The sequence below is a fragment of the Perca fluviatilis genome, chromosome 12, assembly GCF_010015445.1.
Source record: "Perca fluviatilis chromosome 12, GENO_Pfluv_1.0, whole genome shotgun sequence".
Lineage (NCBI taxonomy): Eukaryota > Metazoa > Chordata > Actinopteri > Perciformes > Percidae > Perca > Perca fluviatilis.
In genome coordinates, this window is record NC_053123.1 from 9,076,130 (window position 1) to 9,095,137 (window position 19,008).

Consider the following 19,008-nt stretch of genomic DNA (forward strand, 5'->3'; position numbering starts at 1 on the left):
ATCTGGAAAAGGATGCCCCCTGGGCGCCTCCCTAGGGAGGTGTTCCAGGCATGTCCAGCTCGGAGGAGACCTCGGGGAAGACCCAGGACTAGGTGATGATTTTATTTGCCCATTTCATTATAAAATATGATACAACTATGCACCATACATTAAAAACAAAACAAAGTCAGGATAAGACAATAAAGCCCTGAGGCTTATTTCCATTGTGGTCCCTTTGTGGAGGGATTATATCTCTAACCTGGCCTGGGAACACCTCGGGATCCCCCAGTCGGAGCTGGTTAATGTGGCTCGGGAAAGGGAAGTTTGGGGTCCCCTGCTGGAGCTGCTGCCCCCGCGACCCGACCCCGGATAAGCGGACGAAGATGGATGGATGGAGAAATTCCTTTTATTATCCATCTATATATGTTCACTGCATTATTGCACAAGGATTGCTTAATTGAATCTACAACATAGCATGTGCTCTCATGTCTGCAGGTCGACAGGTGTGCGAAAGCAATGCTGTACCATCAGAATCTGCAGGAGATTTTTTTTAATCACCGCTTCTTTTGTTTAGTTTGGTCATTAATTTATTCTGTTGCAAACAAATACTGGTGCCATTAACCTCATTTGAATTTGAATTAAAGGAAGATAAGATAAAGAGAGAAATAAGTAAAGAAAGAGTGTGTACATTTGAAATATGTCAGTCATTTACTTGATGCTTCTGTTCAAGGCATTTACACTGCCATACTCCATAACCAAACATCTACATTAACAGTATCCAGTTTCAAATAGCTGTAGTGTGAGTTTATACATGTTGACTAAAAAGAAAATAATCTTCAGATTTGAAGTACCATGTCTGCATAATTTCTTCCAGGAACGGGCAGACAGGACAGTCTGTTTTAATGATGTATCTCCCCTGCTCCTCTTTTTCTTTCTCAAAGTATCTCCTCACTTCTTCTCTGTGTTTATTCTTCCTTTTTTGAGGACAACCCCGGAGATCATTAAAAACTTGCATGATCAACCAACTCTGAGTTTACTTTCTGCCTTAGGGTTAATTGTGCTCAGATGCACCCTGTAGGCATAGATTATTTAGTTCATACTAACACATACAACACATCCACACACAGTCTCTTTTTCTAGTTCTCTTTGGAGCTATTTTCAGAGTTGAAGAGTTGTATGCCTCCAGCCACGGCTATCGCTGGCGTGGAGGCATTATGTTTTTGGATTGTCCGTCCATCCATCCCATTCTCATGAACACGATATCTCAGGACCCCCTGGAAGAAATGTCTTCAAATTTGGAACAACCGTCCACTTGGACTCAAGGGTGAACTGATTGGTCACTGTGACCTCACAAAACCAATTTTTAGCCATAACTCAAGCATTCCTACACTATTTATGACATTTGACACCATGTCTAATATGATAAGATGATGACATCAGTCCAGCAAAAGGTCATTCTTGCCATTGTTCAATGCTCTAACTCAGGAACAGAAGTGGAGATTCTGACCATATTTCACATTTGTTCAGATACTGAATTTGGGACACTTATCTTGGGTGTCCACCTTTAAAACTGTGGCGATTGTGTAGATCTTCTATGCTTTTGTTCTATGTTTCGCCAAAAAACATATTTAATACCTTTTTATTAAATTGCTTCATAGTCTTCACTACATACAATATATGAGTCTGGATAGACATGGATGTAAACACCATCTAGCTTCTAGTTAATACAATATTTCCATGAGCACGTGCAGTGGCTATTAGAAAAGGTAGTTACCTTAACCACCTTTTGAAGAAGGCATTGCATCTTCAATTCTGCCTTCGCACAAAAAAAAGACAATCCGTACAGCGGGCAATGTCACATATAAATAGGTGGAATGAGTACTTGACAGGGCCATTTGTATTGCAAGACATGTTGGTTGTGTTTTTACCGCCAGATCTCCCTAGGAATGTGCAGGTCTGTGTGGTGTACGAGCATGTAGCATACCTGACTTTCATACTAAACACTGGACTTCAAGTCTGTTCTTAGCCAATGGCTTATGCTGGCTTTTTTAACCATGACCACAAATTACCAAATATTCACTAGTTTCATTATTCCTTAATCAAGCATTTTAGTCACCTAACCTTAACCGTGGTGGGCCCAAGAGAAAACCAAATTTGGAGAACTTCATAATACAGCTGGAAAAGAAGTTGCCAAATTCTGTCTCCATTTAATTTAGGAGAACCTCTTACACCCTGTCTACACCGGACTGGTTTATCATTCCTCTGTCAGACAGAACAGGGGTCCATTTCAGGAAGGAGGTTTAACAAACTCTGAGTCTAACCCTGATCTCGACAAATGGGTCGGCGGAAATACTCATGCGCACGTACAGCAAGTTTGAACATGTAGGGTATTTAGTTAGTAAAATGGCAAGAATTGGTGTCCGAGAAAATGGCTGCTCGAGTCAGTGCGTAACTCTAATATAGTGTTTTCATTTTATATTTAATCACAGGTAACCTATAATATTACTGGTGAAAACTGAAATGTTAGTACACCTATAATTTCATTAAGGTGCAATCCTGTGGGCGAAAAAGTAAACTATTAATCCCATTCTGATGTTGCAGCACCATTATAACAGAATTATGATTACAATCATTTATTTCTTTTTAATGGCTCTCACTGGTTTGTGTCCAGGGAACTCTACAAAAACATTTAAAAAAACATTTCAGAGCGAGCTACACTTTTCTGATGGCTCTGCATACAGTAGCTTTACTAATATGCTCCGCATCACCAATGTTGTAAAGAAAACTGCCGTTTGCAAAAAATCATAAAGCGACACAAAGAATGTAAGATGTAAGAGCATGTCCACGATGGGTGACGTTGGTGATATGAGGACGGTAAGTTTATGTAGGCTACATAACTGATAGACGAAAAGAAAAACAATACCAGTCAAATAGGTAGGCTAGTATCTGGAAATGAAAATGCATCTATAGTCGGGGCCTCAATATCATTTCCAGATGTATGTTTAACTCCCTGAGAAGTAATACAGCTTCTTCATCAATGGGATCGACAAAAGGAAATGCCATGTTGATGAACGAAAGTTTTAAAGTCTGCCTAACACAGGTAGTAAACCAACATAATTTTTTTTTTTCATGCAGATATAACAACGTACAAACCGCTAAAATGCGCCTGATACAGACTGAATGAATGAGGAAATGAAAGAGTGTTGGAGGGAGGAGACTGAGAGAAACTCAAGGTTTCTTGAAGAAAACCTGCTCCCGACAGGTTAGGTTCACAGACTAAGTTACCATAGTAACTGACTCTGACGTTAAGTTACCTCTCTTTCTGAAACGGGCTGGAGTTACCCCTCTCTCTCAGGTTTGATTTACCTCTCTTTCTGAAACAGAAAACTCATCTCAGGGTTAACAAACTCAGAGTTTTCACTAAACCTGCTTTCTGAAACGGACCCTTGATGCTCGTTGGTGCAGGAGTGTTGAAGGGAGGGAGAGAGAGGCCTGAGGCAAAGATTCTGTACGAAGTAAAATGAATTAGTTATTGTACGTTGGCCCGCTAAATTGGCCGTCCAGCAGTTGGAGTTGCAGCTTTTGCTGTGACACAGTTAATGGATGCGATTAACGTAATACCATTAGTGCTTGATAGCTGCAATTTGCATCAACACTCTCGTTCCTTCTCAGAATCATAACTCAGTCAAATCTGAATACACAGACATAAAGCGCATATTTCTAGATTTAGGTCTTCCCCGCTGATGACCAGGGGCCTGTTGCACAAAAGTAGAATGAAGATATCCAGGATAAATGGAAAAAGCGCAGCTTGACTTAGTGTGATCCGCTCATTGCGGCTTAATCGGTTGCACGTTTGCCGAGCCAGGATCAGAAGGTGAAGCTATGTCAAGCCAGGTGTAGATAGCTGGGATAAGTGCACGTTCACGGCTTTCTTAAATAGACCACAGTATCGATCACAGATTTACTGATGCAGAAATGGAGAATACACGTGCGGCATATGTTTCACCCGCTGAGCAGCAACTAATTATGGAAAGTTATGAGGAGGTGAAGCATATAATATGCAGAAAAAGGAAATACGGCTGTTGTGATCAAACGGAGAGAAAAAGCCCGACAGACAATAGCGGACCGACTGAATGCGTATGGATTTAAAATAAATCTACTTACTAGTCACTCCACATTTTTACAAAGTTGTAGGCCTACATTCTGTTTTAATTGCTTTAATATGCTTGTTTTAAGTGTTGGTTTTATTGCTGTATCTGTTTTTTTTTTGTGCTAAATGTGCTGGTTTTACTGTAAAGTGTCTTTTAGCCTACCATGTAAAGCACTATATATATATTAAATGTATGTTTATTTAGCCTACTTTGCCTTAAAAGTGAGCAGAGGGAATTAATGTTCCTTGGGAAATTTACCCTAAGGACTAGGATTAATTTCAAACCCTTATTCATAATGCGAGAATATGTTTTCCAACCATATGCACCAATCTCTATAAGCTATGTCTAATTCTAAATATCTTTCTACAATTAATGATCATACAGAACAAACATGACTGGGCAAAAACTAGAAAAATAAGTAAGTGACTTCAATACACACTGTAAGCATATCTGTAAAACAATATAGCCTATTATTATTCATGTTTTTTTATTCTCACTCCCAAGCTCGAAGATGACAAGTGAGAGCACCAAAATAAAATGATTAAGAAGCTTTGAACACATTCTCACTCCCATCTCGTAAAATACGGACGTTTGGTCGTTATTGACGCTAAAAGTCTCCACCGCTGCATGGTGTGGGAGGATCCCCCTGCCCCCCCTGCCTCCCCCCACCTCTCCACGTTGAACGGGGCAAATTTCACGGGGACAGCAGCGGAGGAAAAGCCCATTTCCTAATGTCCTAATTCCTAAATTCCTAATTTTTTTATCACTTTCATCAAAGTCAGAAGTATACATACTCTTCCTTAGTATTTCGTAGAATTGCCCCGAAACTGTTTCACTTGTGCCAAAAGTTTTGGGTATCCTTCCACAAGCTTTCTACAATAGTTTGCTGGAATTTTGGCCCACTCCTCTTGACAGAACTGGTGTAACTGGGTCAGGTTTGTAGGCCTTCTTGCTCGCACTCACCTTTTCAGTGCCGCCCACAAATGTTCTATGGGATTGAGATCAGGGCTTTGTGTGATGGCCACTCCAATACCTTGACTTTGTTGTCCTTAAGCCACTTTGTAACTAATTTGGAGGTATGCTTGGGGTCATTGTCCATTTGGAAGACCTATTTGCGCCCAAGCTTTAACTTCCTGGCTGATGTCTTCAGATGTTGCTTCAATATATCAACAAAATGTTCTTTTCTCATGATGCCATCTTTTTTGTGAAGTGCACCAGTCCCTTCTGCAGAAAAGCAGCCCCACAACATTATACTACCACCCCCATACTTCACAGTTGGGATGGTGATCTGAGGCTTCAAAGCTTCTTCCTTTTTCCTCCAAATATACCGTTTATCATTATGGCCGAACAGTTCAATTTTTGTTTTGTCAGACCACAGGACATGGCTCCAGAAATTAAGATTTTTGTCCCCATGTGCAGTTGCAAACTGTAGTCTGGCTTTTTTATGGTGGTTTTGAAGTAATGGCTTTCTTCTCCCAGAGTAACCTTTTAGCTCATGGTGGTACAGGACTTGTTTACTGTGGATAATGACACTGTCTTACCAGTTTCAGCTAGCATCTTCACAAGGTCTTTTGCTGTTGTCCTGGGATTGCACATTTCGCACCAAAAAACGTTCCTCTCTGGGCTCAGAATCCGTCTCCTTCCTGAGCAGTGTGATTGTTGTGCATTCCCATGTTTTTTATACTTGCGTATTATTGTCTGAACAGATGAACGTGGGACCTTCAGGCATCTGGAAATCGCACCTAAGGATGAGCCACACTTGTGGAGGTCCACAATTCTTTTCCTGATGTCTTGGTTGATTTCTCTTGATTTTCCCATGATGTCAAAGAAAGAGGCTCTGTGTTTGAGGTGTGCCTTTATATGCATCCACAGTTCTGTCAAGAGGAGTGGGCCAAAATTCCAGCAAACTATTGTAGAAAGCTTGTGGAAGGATACCCGAAACGTTTGGCCCAAGTGAAACAGTTTCGGGGCAATTCTACCAAATACTAAGGAAGTGTATGTATACTTCTGACTTTGATGAAAGTGATAAAAAAAATACATAAAAATTCTCCCTCGCTCGATTCTGACATTTAAAAAATGCAAAAAATATGTTAATATGTATTGATTTAAAACAGAAAAAGTTTACTCTGATTTAATTGATGACAGTAAAGAAATAAATGTTTTTGTGTTGTTTTTTTTAAGTGTATGTAAATATCTGGTTTCAACTGTACAGTGCATGTATTCGTACATACATGTTAGTTTTGTTGAAAGTCACTACTGATAATTACATGTGTGAGAGTATAAATATTGTGTGAGAATGTGTGTGATACTGTGTATTGTGTAATTGGCTTTCTGCATGACACCTGCAAATATGAGCTACTGTATGAGAGCTGCAGTGGTGATTGTGTTGGCTGGCATTTGAAATGCTTGCGGTAGACTCATCAGAGTTTATGGTGGTTTTGTATCTGTAACGTTAGTGCAAAAAAAACAAAGTACAGTGAAGAAAGTGATTTTGCGTGAGGAAGGTTTATACCTAGTGTGATGTCAAAAGCTTAGAGGACTTTTATTTGGATTTATACCCTAACTCATACACTATTTGGGATGACTGTCCCTATTCAAAGGAAGTTCATTCTTACTTCAGTCTCAGTAAAAGTTGCACATTTCTTAGCAACTTCTCAAGCTCACTTAGCATTAGCGAACTGTATTTCGCACTCGTGCTCTTACCCCAATGGCTGTCAGGATGGGAATCTGGTAGATCCACTTAATGTTACCAGCACTTAACTCCCAACACCTGCAGTTGATACAAATACAGAGGAGAGGATGACGTTAGAGAAGCAGGAAAAATTAGATTCACATAGCAATAGTTCAGTGGGAAAGAGAATATAGGTGGTTAAAGATTACATTTTTAAGTTAGATTAAACTAACAACTTAAGTTGGTTAAACTGACGCAAACATTTTTGACAAAAAAAAGAAAACGAGAAGACCCCAAGAATAGCAGAGAAGAGGGTAATGTGGAAAATGGATGGAGACAGTAGGCAGAAATAAAGGGGATTTAAAGATGGGTGACAAAAAACAGCAGGAGGGGTGACCTTGGCAAATGCTAAAGAGAGAAATGTAATATTTTCGTCAGTGTCCAGGTTTCTAAAGATGCTTAATTTGTGGTTTTACACATTTTCAATCGACGTTACCTTTTGGTTATTTTATTTTTTTATTTTTTTTTAAGATAATTTTTTGAGCATTTTTAGGCCTTTATTGACAGGACAGCTGAATAAATGAAAGGGGAGAGAGTCGAACCCGGGCACACTGCATCGAGGAGTAAACCTCTATATATGGGCGCCCGCTCAACCAACTGAGCTATCTGGACGCCCTGGTTATTTTGATCATTTTTTTGATCGTTTCCATTATGGCTGTTTTAACTTTTTTCACTTTCAATTTCCATTCTGAATTGAACCTTTTCTGTACTCTACAGTGTTTTCATTTCTCATTTCAGGTTTTCAATTTCACGACATAGCTTCCCAGTGTTTATTATGGCCTGCTTTGCCTTGTTGTACAGTAAAATTGTCCACACTTTTGTCTTATTTCAGTTTTTAATGGCATTTGTTTTGTAGGAGAGTAAAAGAGTCTACCCATTTCTCTTATTTCTCTGGGTTCAAGTATTTTACCCATTACATCAGATGCATGTTAATACCATGTCTACTAATCTTAGTTAAATGTGAACTAACACTGGTTGGACTATTCTATCTGTATGTTATCATACTGAAATATGTTTAGCATGGCATTCTCTCCAAACAGTATGGGAACCATCACAAGGAAAACGGCCATCATAACAAAAATATATAGCTTTGCACCTTGTGCCTGTTCCAGGGAATTATTATGTTGTATCACATAGGGCTGCACAATTAATCAAATTTTAATCACGATCACGATTTTGGCTTCCCACGATCAAATTTGCGTGATCGAGCGATATTTAAAATGCGTCATTCCGTGAACGCTCCTTACCAAAGTTTTTGCAAAGCCAATCTGGCACTCCATAAACCACTGTCTGATCATGTACCTCCATGAGCCAATCAGAGTTGTTCCCTGCACCGCGCAGCTTAGTTTTTAGATGTAGACAGTCACAGAGGACTGACGTGAGGAAAATTCCACAACAGGTAGCAGTCGGTCATCATAAGCCGACCACAATGTTTACGAGTTTACCAGTAAACGCAACATTTTGTCCAGTCTGTTTTGTTTTTCAGACAACAGCAGTGACCAGTGCTAGTTTGTGTCTTTTAGCTCATAGCTTTAGCAGCAGACTGTTTGACGTCCCGCTGTTGGAATCCTCTATAGTGAAATACAGTCATACTACACCGTTTAGCTGTCAGCATTTTAGCCGTGTTTAATCCAGTTACTACTGTAGCTAATGGTAGGCTAAAGTTACCTGCTGTGTAACGTGTTATTAGTGTTTACTGTAGCTAGCTAATGGTAGGTTAACGTTACCTGCTGTGTAAAGTGTTATTAGTGTTTACTGTAGCTAGCTAATGGTAGGCTAACGTTACCTGCTGTGTAAAGTGTTATTAGTGTTTACTGTAGCTAGCTAATGGTAGGCTAACGTTACCTGCTGTGTAAAGTGTTATTAGTGTTTACTGTAGCTAGCTAATGGTAGGCTAACGTTACCTGCTGTGTAATGTCTTTAGTGTTTACTAGCGTGACATGCAGCGATGTTTATGTTGCCTTTAGGGTGGGTTTCGGAGCATCAGAGCGCAACGCAGACATGTAAGTAGCAGTGTAATGAGCAATCCGCGTTGCTATTTCGTCAGGTAGATACCTTACAGCAAACGTGCATGTATGGAAAGCGGTCGCACAACCGCTGAAATGGCATACTCATTTACAGTATCCTTCAATAAAGGAGGAATGTAGCACAATATGGATGTAAAACCAGTTATAATTAGCCTATGTGACAATAAAATTAGTTTTGGTTAAAATCAACAAATAATCGTGATAATTAATCGTGATCTCAATATTGATCAAAATAATCGTGATTATCATTTTGGCCATAATCGTGCAGCCCTAGTATCACAAACATTGAGCAAACATCAAGCCTGCCAGGAGTGTGTACTTTGCATGTTACGCATTCATGGTCTCGAAAAACACATTCCCAATGAAATGTTGGGGAAATGGCATGAAAATGTAGTCTTTCGTGGAATTAATGCAGAATTGGAAGAGTGAAACTACGGTATGTTAGCTTTAAAAACTTCAACCAATTGAAATGTGATGTATCAAATGTGGTAGCACTGAGTTCTTAACTAACACTGAACAAAATGTGTAATGCATTAATTCACTGCAGTACAAAGCTGGCTTAATAGTCATAGCTGTGCTTCTACCAAAAACATCTACTAACCAGAAAAATAGCAGCCACTGATGCAATGCAATCCAATACATCCGCATAAACAATGGGTGCAACAATTACCACAGCAGTAATTCAACTCCTCAGTGTCAGCTACAACAGTAGAATTTAACACGAGATTCTTAAAACATATGTTTTATTACAGTGCTGTTTTACTGCATTTGCTTTTGTTAAGGCCACTGAGTAAAAATTGACCTCTGTTGAAGAGAACCACATCACATTATCTCTGTCTCTTATGCAGGGCTCACCATTGTTCACTGAGCAAATACCAAGATTCCCATAAGCCCCATGGTGGTTTATTTGTGCAGTACGGTGACTGAGACGGTTCAACACAAATACAAAAGCTACAACACAAACACAAAAGCTACAGCTACAACACAAACACCAAAGCTACAACACAAACACAAAAGGTACAGCTACAACACAAACAAAAGGTACAGCTACAACACAAACACAAAAGCTACAACACAAACACAAAAGCTATAGCACTAACGCAAAAGCCACAACACAAATACAACTGAAGTGAGCGTGTTGTTGGCAGATTGTGGGTATCTTTGAGAAGTAAGTGAAACATGGTTCCTTGCTAATAATGATTACTGCTAAGTGATTGTCACAAATAAGCAATGTTGTTCAAGTTTTTTATTTTCATATGTATGTACTCGGTCAGATGTGCAGGAGTGTTTATGACTTCTAAAATGTAAATCTAAACGTATGTCATAAATTTGTATTCGTCGTATTTACTATTACACACACACATACAGTATATACAGTATAACTATATATATATGTATATAAAATATACAGATGATGCAGTTGTGCCGCACATCATATTTTATTGACGTTGCTTTACATTGAGAGGTCTGTGGCAAAGATGTTGCTTGAATCTCATGTCGGTGGGACTAAACCCTGAGGAGGGGTGGCGAGGAACTGGGAATTGGGAATGGTCCAAAGTGTCTGCAGTACGGTGGCCAAGACGATTCAACACCAATACAAAAGCCACAACACAAACGCAAAAGCTACAACACAAACGACACTTAGAATATTACAGTTTTTTCCGATTGCTAAACGACAGTGGGCACAACTGGAGTCACATGTGCAAAACTCAAACTACAGTCTGCACTACCAACAGTCACCTGAGCTAAACAGTTCACATCACCTGCAAAACTCATTCAAAGCAACACAACTCTTAACACACGTCTCAAAACAGACTCAGTGCAGCCAAACACTATGCACAGGCCTCAGAGATAACACACACTGTCACTCAGAACACACTGAGGGTAAAAACACTAGCATCACACACCAATACAGAAATTACAAACTTTCTCATCTTTACAGTTTGAATAATTTGAGTGACTTGACACTACTCAAGAGTTTATTTAAGGAAAAAATATAGATTGTATAGCATACCAATTTTTACATAAGGTAAACAAGAAGGAATGAAAATCTGTAGTTTTCTTCAATATAGTATTTTGTCTCTAGTAATTTATGGAATTACTGGGGAAAAGAACTAAAGGTGCATAACAGTAACAAAAGAATAGTGTGACTAATCCTGGCTCTCTCCAGCATCATGTGGCAAGTTCTCTTCATCACATTGGATGTCTGCATCATCTCTAAATACAAATGAATGTGGTGTTTCTATTGCTTCCACCTCCATTACTTTCTGAAAAACAGTAAGAACACAGTTTTACTATTGCAAAGATATAGTGTTTTTCACTTTTTTTTATAGCTGTGTATATAACCTCAGACATCTTACCTGGACATATTGGTATCTTTGCTCTTTTACCTGTTTCTCTCAAACGCTACAGTGTATGATTGTTTCATTCTTATTTGGTGTTTGTATACAAAAAAAGGCTTTCTGAGCTTTCTCTGTATAAATACCGTATATGTTCACTAACTAGTCTAAAACAAGACACCTACTTAGGCTTTCAGCTAAAATTGCAATCAGCAGTGTTTGATAGGCACCAGACTGAAATCTATTATGTTTTGAATGTGTGGTTTACAGTTTTGACAGCAGTGTGTTAGCATTTGAACAAAGTGCTGTAAATCTACAGTGTTGTGCACGTTGTGGTTAAAGTCATGAGATAAGTGTGTAGAGTTTTGAAAACTGTGTTCAAGCAATGAAAAACGAACTAGAGTTTGGTCTACATGAACTGCTGCTGTGCAGACTGTAGTTAGCGTTTTGCACATGTAACTCCAGTTGTGCCCACTGTCGTTTAGCAATCGAAAAAAACTGTAATCTGAGCCTGTCAGTGGCAAAACGAGTACTTTTGTGAAGGTAAATACAAGCTGGACAACAGCTGAACTTAAGTCAATTACAGCTTGGAAATGCAGAAATCCTCAAAGTTGGGGCTTTCTTGAGGATCAAGAAAAAAACTGAGCAAATTGCAATGCTATTTGGCCCTAAAAAGAGAATACACAATGGCAGAATACCCGAGCACCGTGACTGATCCAAAACCAAGGAAATCCTTGACTATGTACGGACTCAGTGAGCACAGCCTCGCCGCCGAGAAATGCTGCCACAGGCAGACCTGGTTCCTGATGAGAACAGACTGTGCACCTACTGCATAAACATTACAAACACCCACAAAGGTTTTGAAAACATGACTAATGACAAAAAACTTAGAGGGTGAAATGCAACTACAAATACAGCAATGTGCTAGCACAGCAGCAAGATTTGTGAGCTGCTGTGACAAGGACATCCAATGGAATAAAACCACCATAAAGACTGTACTCATTTGACTATTGCTGCACTGGCCATTTGCACTATGGTACACACCACAACAAATACCTCGAAAAAAAGTTTACACACTCACTTTTTTATATTCATATTTTTTCTTTACTTATCTGTATATATATTATATTAAACTTTACCCATTTTCATTTATAAATGTCCTTTTTTCATTAGCACATCTGATTAATAATGTTGCAATGCTACACGGCACAGTTCACACTTTATACACCACTTTACACTTACTTATTGTATGTACATCTTGCTTTGGCAATGTTAACACCCGACAAGACAAGAGCTTAAATTGCATGTTGGAATTTTTAATATCAATTCAACTGCCCTTTTGCAACTCTAGTGTGACCTGTGTAGAGAATCAGGTCAATAGCTGAACCAAATAATGAATGTTATCAGCGGTTAATGAGGAAGAGGTCATGTGTGGCACCAAATACCATTACATCTGATAATTCTCATATGAATAAGTAGATAACAAGACAGAAGATGCCATAGCACACATATTCCACACCACCCTAATCTCACCTTTTACACAAAGGAAGCTATGTAAGATTGCTGTTCATTGACTACAGTTTAGCGTTTAATACCATAGTTCCCTCCAGGCTCGTCACAAAGCTCAAGGACCTGGGAATAAAATACATCACTGTACATGTGGATCCTTGACTTCCTAACATGCAGACCCCAGATGGTGAGGGTGGGTGGACAGACCTCTTCCACCCTCATCCTTAACACCAGAGCACCTGGACCCTTTTTATGATGTTTTCATATTTAAGAGATAGATGGGAACAACAATTTTTGAAATTGGTCCAGTACTGAGCAAGACCACTCCAGTCGGCAGGTGAAAAAAGCTACAATTTACGTCCACTAAAAGTGCTTGTTTTGCCACTGACAGGCTCAGATTATTATCCTAAGCATCTGACAACATTGTGGAAAGGGTCACTACAGAGGTCGAGCTTTTTGTTAAAGAATAAGATCCTTTTTGTTTAACATGAAACCTCATCAAAACTGTATCGCCAAACCCAACATACTCTATTGTTTAACCAGAAATGAATTAATGTTCTTGTCGCCACTTATCGTTCATCAGTGTGGATGCTCACCTCCTTTTGGTGTGGATAGCCCCAACATTATGCCATTATGGTCAGCCGACCGAGAGGGTGTCTGAGTTTAAGTAGGCCTACCTGGGTCTATGGCTACATAGCAAATATAATGGAAACATGAAAAAAGAAACAAAATGCTACAAAGTCATTTATCTAATACAAACTGCGTCCGTATATGACTGAAGCAGCAGCAAAGACATCACTGCACAAAGCTGAGGTGGGTCGATTGACTACAGTATAGAGCTTTACATTTATGTAAGAGCTATTAAGTCAACCCTCATTAAAACAGTAGGCTAATAGAAGCAGGACAGTGCGCTGGAGTTAATACAACAGCCTACGATGATATGTTTAGACAATAGGGCAGTAACACTTTATGGTAAGGGAGCAGCCAGGTTCCAAAATCACGTGGTAAGCCTTCCCAGAAGAGTGGAGGCCATTATAGCAGCATATAAATGTCCATGGTTTTGGAATGAGATGTGAGAACTTATTTATTTTTATTGCATTTTTCAGCGGGGGTCCGAGAGGACTGAAATTTCATTTGTGCCATATGTCATGCATGTATAGCACATCTGACAATAAAGTTGGATGTAATGATCAATGTCAACATACTTTTTTATATAAGTTTGGCCATAAAATGCACCTGACATGTCTTTTAAATGAGAAGACAAAAATTTATTCAAAGTTTTTTCCAAATTAAATCCTGTATATTTAATTCGATTTTACTGATGGTTCAAATATCACCACAATTAAGCGATAATAATACCGTCCTGAAATGCTCTTTGTGCATCTTTTTATATTCAAGCGTTTGTCTTCCAATTTTGTTGGTGTAAAAGACATTTAGACAGTATGACTTGCTCTCTTACCTTGCATCTGCTAGTGTCGCCCTGACAATCGCCCACAGTGCCACAAAAACAGCTGGAACACCTGAAATTAACATTAAAAAAATAAACAATAAGCTGTGCTGCCCAGATTATGTCAAAACACAAACTAGAGACAGTTACACACAAACCCTCACCCCAATCGCACCCATTGTTTTCTATGTAATCCCCCACACTGGAGGCATATTGTGGCATGGCTAGGGATGGGTAACGCCTAAAATATTACGACACCAGTACCAAAACCAGTACCCTTAAAGGGATACCGATCCCAATTGAGTATTTGAATGAATGAATGGAAGCATCTTGGAACGCTGAACTGCCAACTTTGTCAAATACACCGTGCTTGACTTCAACACACTACAGACTGTATGGGTTGTAGCTGCTGCGGTAGTGGGCCAGTCATATCAAATTGAAAAACGCTTGCGTCAATTGGCTGTGAAACCAAAACCATACACATAGTCATTTCTTTTTAGATCTTGGTACGAAAAAGATCGAAAGGAGGTATCACTTGACTGGAGAATTTTCAATACTACTCGGTACTGGGTATTTCGGTCAATACCCAGCCCATCGTTCTGTAACGCATCATGACACACCTCCGTCCTATCCACCAGTGTTGACGTGTGTCACATTTTAAGAGAAGCAGCAATTCCATATCTTTTATGCTCCAGAACAGCACATTAGGGCATATCTGGTGTGTTCTTCTGCCGTAAAAATGACACATTGCTACGTGACGCGGCCACTTTGTGTTGCACTTTACTGTACACATACAAATCTACTGTGCTAGAATTTGCACAGTATTCACGTATTCCATACAACCACCATACAAAGACATGGCTAAACTGCCAGAACCCTTATAAAGTAGACTAATACTACTTCCTAAAGAAACTTAAAATTGCATAATTAGTTTCTTTAAGTTTAGTGGGTCGCTATTGATTCTGCTTTCCCTCGGCTTTTGTTCCATCAATTTGTTAATTTAGTAAAACTCTTTAGCACCATAGATTGGATCTGTCTTAATGTATCAACTTAGGAACTTATCAGTTCTTTTATTGGATCAATTCTGAACTTGTTAAGACTAGATTTGCTTATCTCAGGTCCCGATACAACCTACTATGCACTTCAAAGAGCCAAAACAAATGGTACCCTTGGGCAATTTTAGTAATTCACATTCAAATGGTATTATAGATAGAATTGCACTAGCAAAGATTAAAACAATCTTGTGGAGGGAAAAAGGCACCATGGAGAAATGCTGTCTGTGAGAGCCAAGAAAATGCAGTGTGACCGACTACGAAAACTATTAAGAGAGACTTGAACAGATTTACAATTCAGAAGAAGTGCAGAAATTAAAAGTGACAGAATTTTATCTTCAGCAGTACGATTAACAATGCACACATTCTGACGCTACTGTTGTCAACAGAGGGGTCCTGCAGTTTCTACTGTTTTATGGTAGCTTGCTCAATTGTAAATTTTTACCAGGGAATGTAATAGATAATGCATCTGAAATGACTTATGTGGCATTATGAATACATCTACAATCTTAAGCAGAAGTAATTGCATAGGATTGTAATTGTGGTTGTGCAAGATTGACCGCTCTTTTAGAAGAAATGTCTCTTCCTTCTAGAATGCCCTGATCATGGTTATTCTGTGGAACTTTAACTGGATGGTAAGTGTTCCCCATCTTTCAAAGAATGCTGCATCTTATCTGTAGCTAAAACTGAAAGGAAAAAAAAAACGGAAAGTGCAGTGCAGGGATGTAACAATAATATTACACTGAGCACAGCACAGGAACATCAAGGGGTTGTATTTTTTGTCAATGGGCAACTGATGGAAGCTACTGATGATAAAAGCATTTTCATTAATTTTACCAGATAGTCAGTGAATTAGATTTGGCGTCCCAGTCATGGAATTGTTTTTTCTAACTTTTGGGTTACTGACATCCCTGTCAACAGAAACAAATCAATTTTAAATAGTGTTTGCAAAGGACAACTTTTCTACATGTCCATGTCAGATTGGCTACATCCATACTGCTGTAACATTGTTTAGGGTGTGTTTATTAATCGTTGCGAGTTGCCCACATTATAGTGACATCTATCAGACAAGTCTTCACAAGCTAGAAAATGATTCCCCTTTTATCTCCAGACAAATTCACACTATCAAGCTCAATTAGCACAAAATGTGTGCTGCGAAAATAATTTGGTTTTTAGGACTCCAGGGAGAACATTACGGGTGGATCAATTTGACAAAACGGATTTTGGACCTGACAAGAAAGGCATACTGTCTCATGGATGAGAGAAGGAGATTATATCACAAAGCAGGTTAAAAAGGAACCCTGTGACCCTGACAGTGAATCCATTTAATAATACTAAATAATGAATAAATGACCTACTGACAAGTCACAGAATCAGCTCTGTATCTGTATTCCCCCTGTAGGTAAATTCATCCCCACTGGTTATTATCATATAATCCATGAAAACAAAATGAGTAGGCAGTTGAAGGACCATTTTTTTTGTAGCCATTAAAACACAGACATTGAGTCTAATTAACAGAACACTGCTTTTGGCAGGACATTGGACAATGCTTCTAAAATAGAAATCTTGGTGTAGTCATGGACTCAGACCTGAATTTCAACAGCCACATTAAGACAATTACAAAGTCAGCCTATTATCACCTTATATATATCGAGGGTTAAAGGACTTATGTCTCAGCAGGATTTGGAAAAACTTTTCCATGCTTTTATCTTCAGTAGACTTGACTACTGTAACGTTGTCTTTACAAGTCTCCCTAAAAAATCAGACAGCTGCAGCTGATTCAGAACGCTGCTGCTCGAGTCCTCACTAAGACCAAGAAAGTGGATCACATCACTCCAGGTCTGAAGTCTTTACACTGGCTTCCAGTGCCTCAAAGAATTGATTTCAAAATACTTTTACTGGTTTATAAATCACTAAACGGTTTAGGGCCAAAATACATTTCTGATCTGCTACTACACTATGAACCACCCAGACCTCTCAGGTCGTCTGGAACAGGTCTGTTTTATGTCCCCAGAGTCTAAGCAGGGGGAAGCAGCATTCAGTTTTTATGCTCCATATATCTGGAACAAACTCCCAGAAAACTGCAATCTGCCGCAACTCTCAGTTCTTTAATATCAAGGCTGAAGACCTTTTGTTTTGATGTTGCCTTTCTTTAAATAATTGTTCATTTCTTATACTGAAGTTGCATTGTTGAAACTGTATGACAATAAAGAGAATTAAAAAGTAAGACCGGTGGGACCGGCCCGTTCTGGGAACGGCAAGGATTTCGGGTGGATTACTTGTATAGAGCAACAGTTTATACACTGTCCCATAATAGCAGCCTAAAATCTCGTATTGTATCTGCTTTTATATTTAACTGTTTTTAACTGCTCTTTAATGTTTAATTTCTTATACTGCACTGTAACTTTTATTCTCATATTTTATCTGTTTTTAATTTTTTAATCGTTTTTAACTGCTTTTTAATGTTTTTAAGTAAGTACATTTTATTTATACAGCGCTTTTCACAGACAAGGTCACAAAGTGCTTCACAATGTACATTGACAATAAAAACATGGTAAATATAGTCAATAGAATAAAATACAAATACAACAGAAACAATGATCAAATAAATAAGACATAGGCTACCCAAAAGCTAGCCTGAACAAGTGAGTCTTCACTTGTCCCTTAAAACAGTCCACATTCTCAGCAAACCTAATGCTGGTAGGTAGAGCATTCAAGAGTCTGGGTGCCATAGCCTCAAAGGCTCTATTCCCACGTCTTCAGACGAGTGCGTGGCGTGGATAGCAGATTTTGAGTAAAGCACTTTGAATTTCCCTGTTGATGAAATGTGCTATACAAATAAAGCTGCCTTGCCTTGCCTAAAATGATCCTACCTGTTTTCCAATTATTATACTGTAGACTTAACATTGAATGCTTAACAATAAAGTAGGCAATAGCCGCCATAACACAACACTAATCTGACAATCTTTACTTAATTTTGCAAGTTTGCTAAATTTGCAATAACATTACATTTAGAGAGGTTATTGGAAATTCACAAATGCAAAGTAAAAGCATGAATTATAACTGCATCATTTTTCATTCTTGGTGCTTCACTGTACCATTCAAAGCATAGTGCATTTTCACAATTCTAAATACAGCACAGTGTAATACATATTGATACTGTAACTGTTGGGATTATCAAACCAAACCTAAGTAGCCATTTAAATGTTGATAAGGTGTGCATAATGTATAACCAAAAAAGCAGACACAGGTGAGACAAAAATCTGATGCCAGCGCCCTTTATTCACTTCAAAGAAAATTTCTGATGGGGGACAAAAACCTTTCATCTACTTGTCTGTACATTGTCACATACTTATATGCCAGAAAGTACACATAAAATGGTACCAGCAGTTCTGTTTCAAAACTCCCATATGTTATGCGTCTTATTTATTTTTTGAAGTTCTTTTAGTACTACACACCTGCCTTCACAACCGTAATATGTAAATTAATGACATTTGTTATGTTTGAGTTATTAAATTCTTATCCCCAGGTAATTTCTTTTTGTGTGTGTAGCACTTTCTTTAGAAGGCATTTCATCTCTCCTACATATGCATCAAACATGAGCAGACAATATTAATGAGGGGGATTTATAAATGAGGGCTAGAAAGCTGTTAACTGCTGTGTAATACCTTTTCCCTAAAATGTGGTTTGGTGCAGAAAAGAATTATGCATTGTATAGAGTATATTTTAACATTGCATTGTCTGTATACTTATTCATAGTGCTGATATGGCAA

At 38.7% G+C, this 19,008-nt stretch overlaps 1 protein-coding gene across 1 annotated transcript in view; it reads right to left on the reverse strand.

The window, feature by feature from the left end:
* pth2ra (parathyroid hormone 2 receptor a) overlaps positions 1-19,008 on the reverse strand; it is an 88,416-nt gene that overhangs the window by 42,218 nt on the left and 27,190 nt on the right. Inside the window, exons 8-9 of the mRNA XM_039817136.1 lie at positions 14,196-14,256; positions 6,834-6,900 (exon numbers count right to left, since the gene is read on the reverse strand). Coding sequence (XP_039673070.1) covers positions 6,834-6,900; positions 14,196-14,256 — 128 coding nt within the window. The remainder of the gene's footprint in view (positions 1-6,833; positions 6,901-14,195; positions 14,257-19,008) is intronic.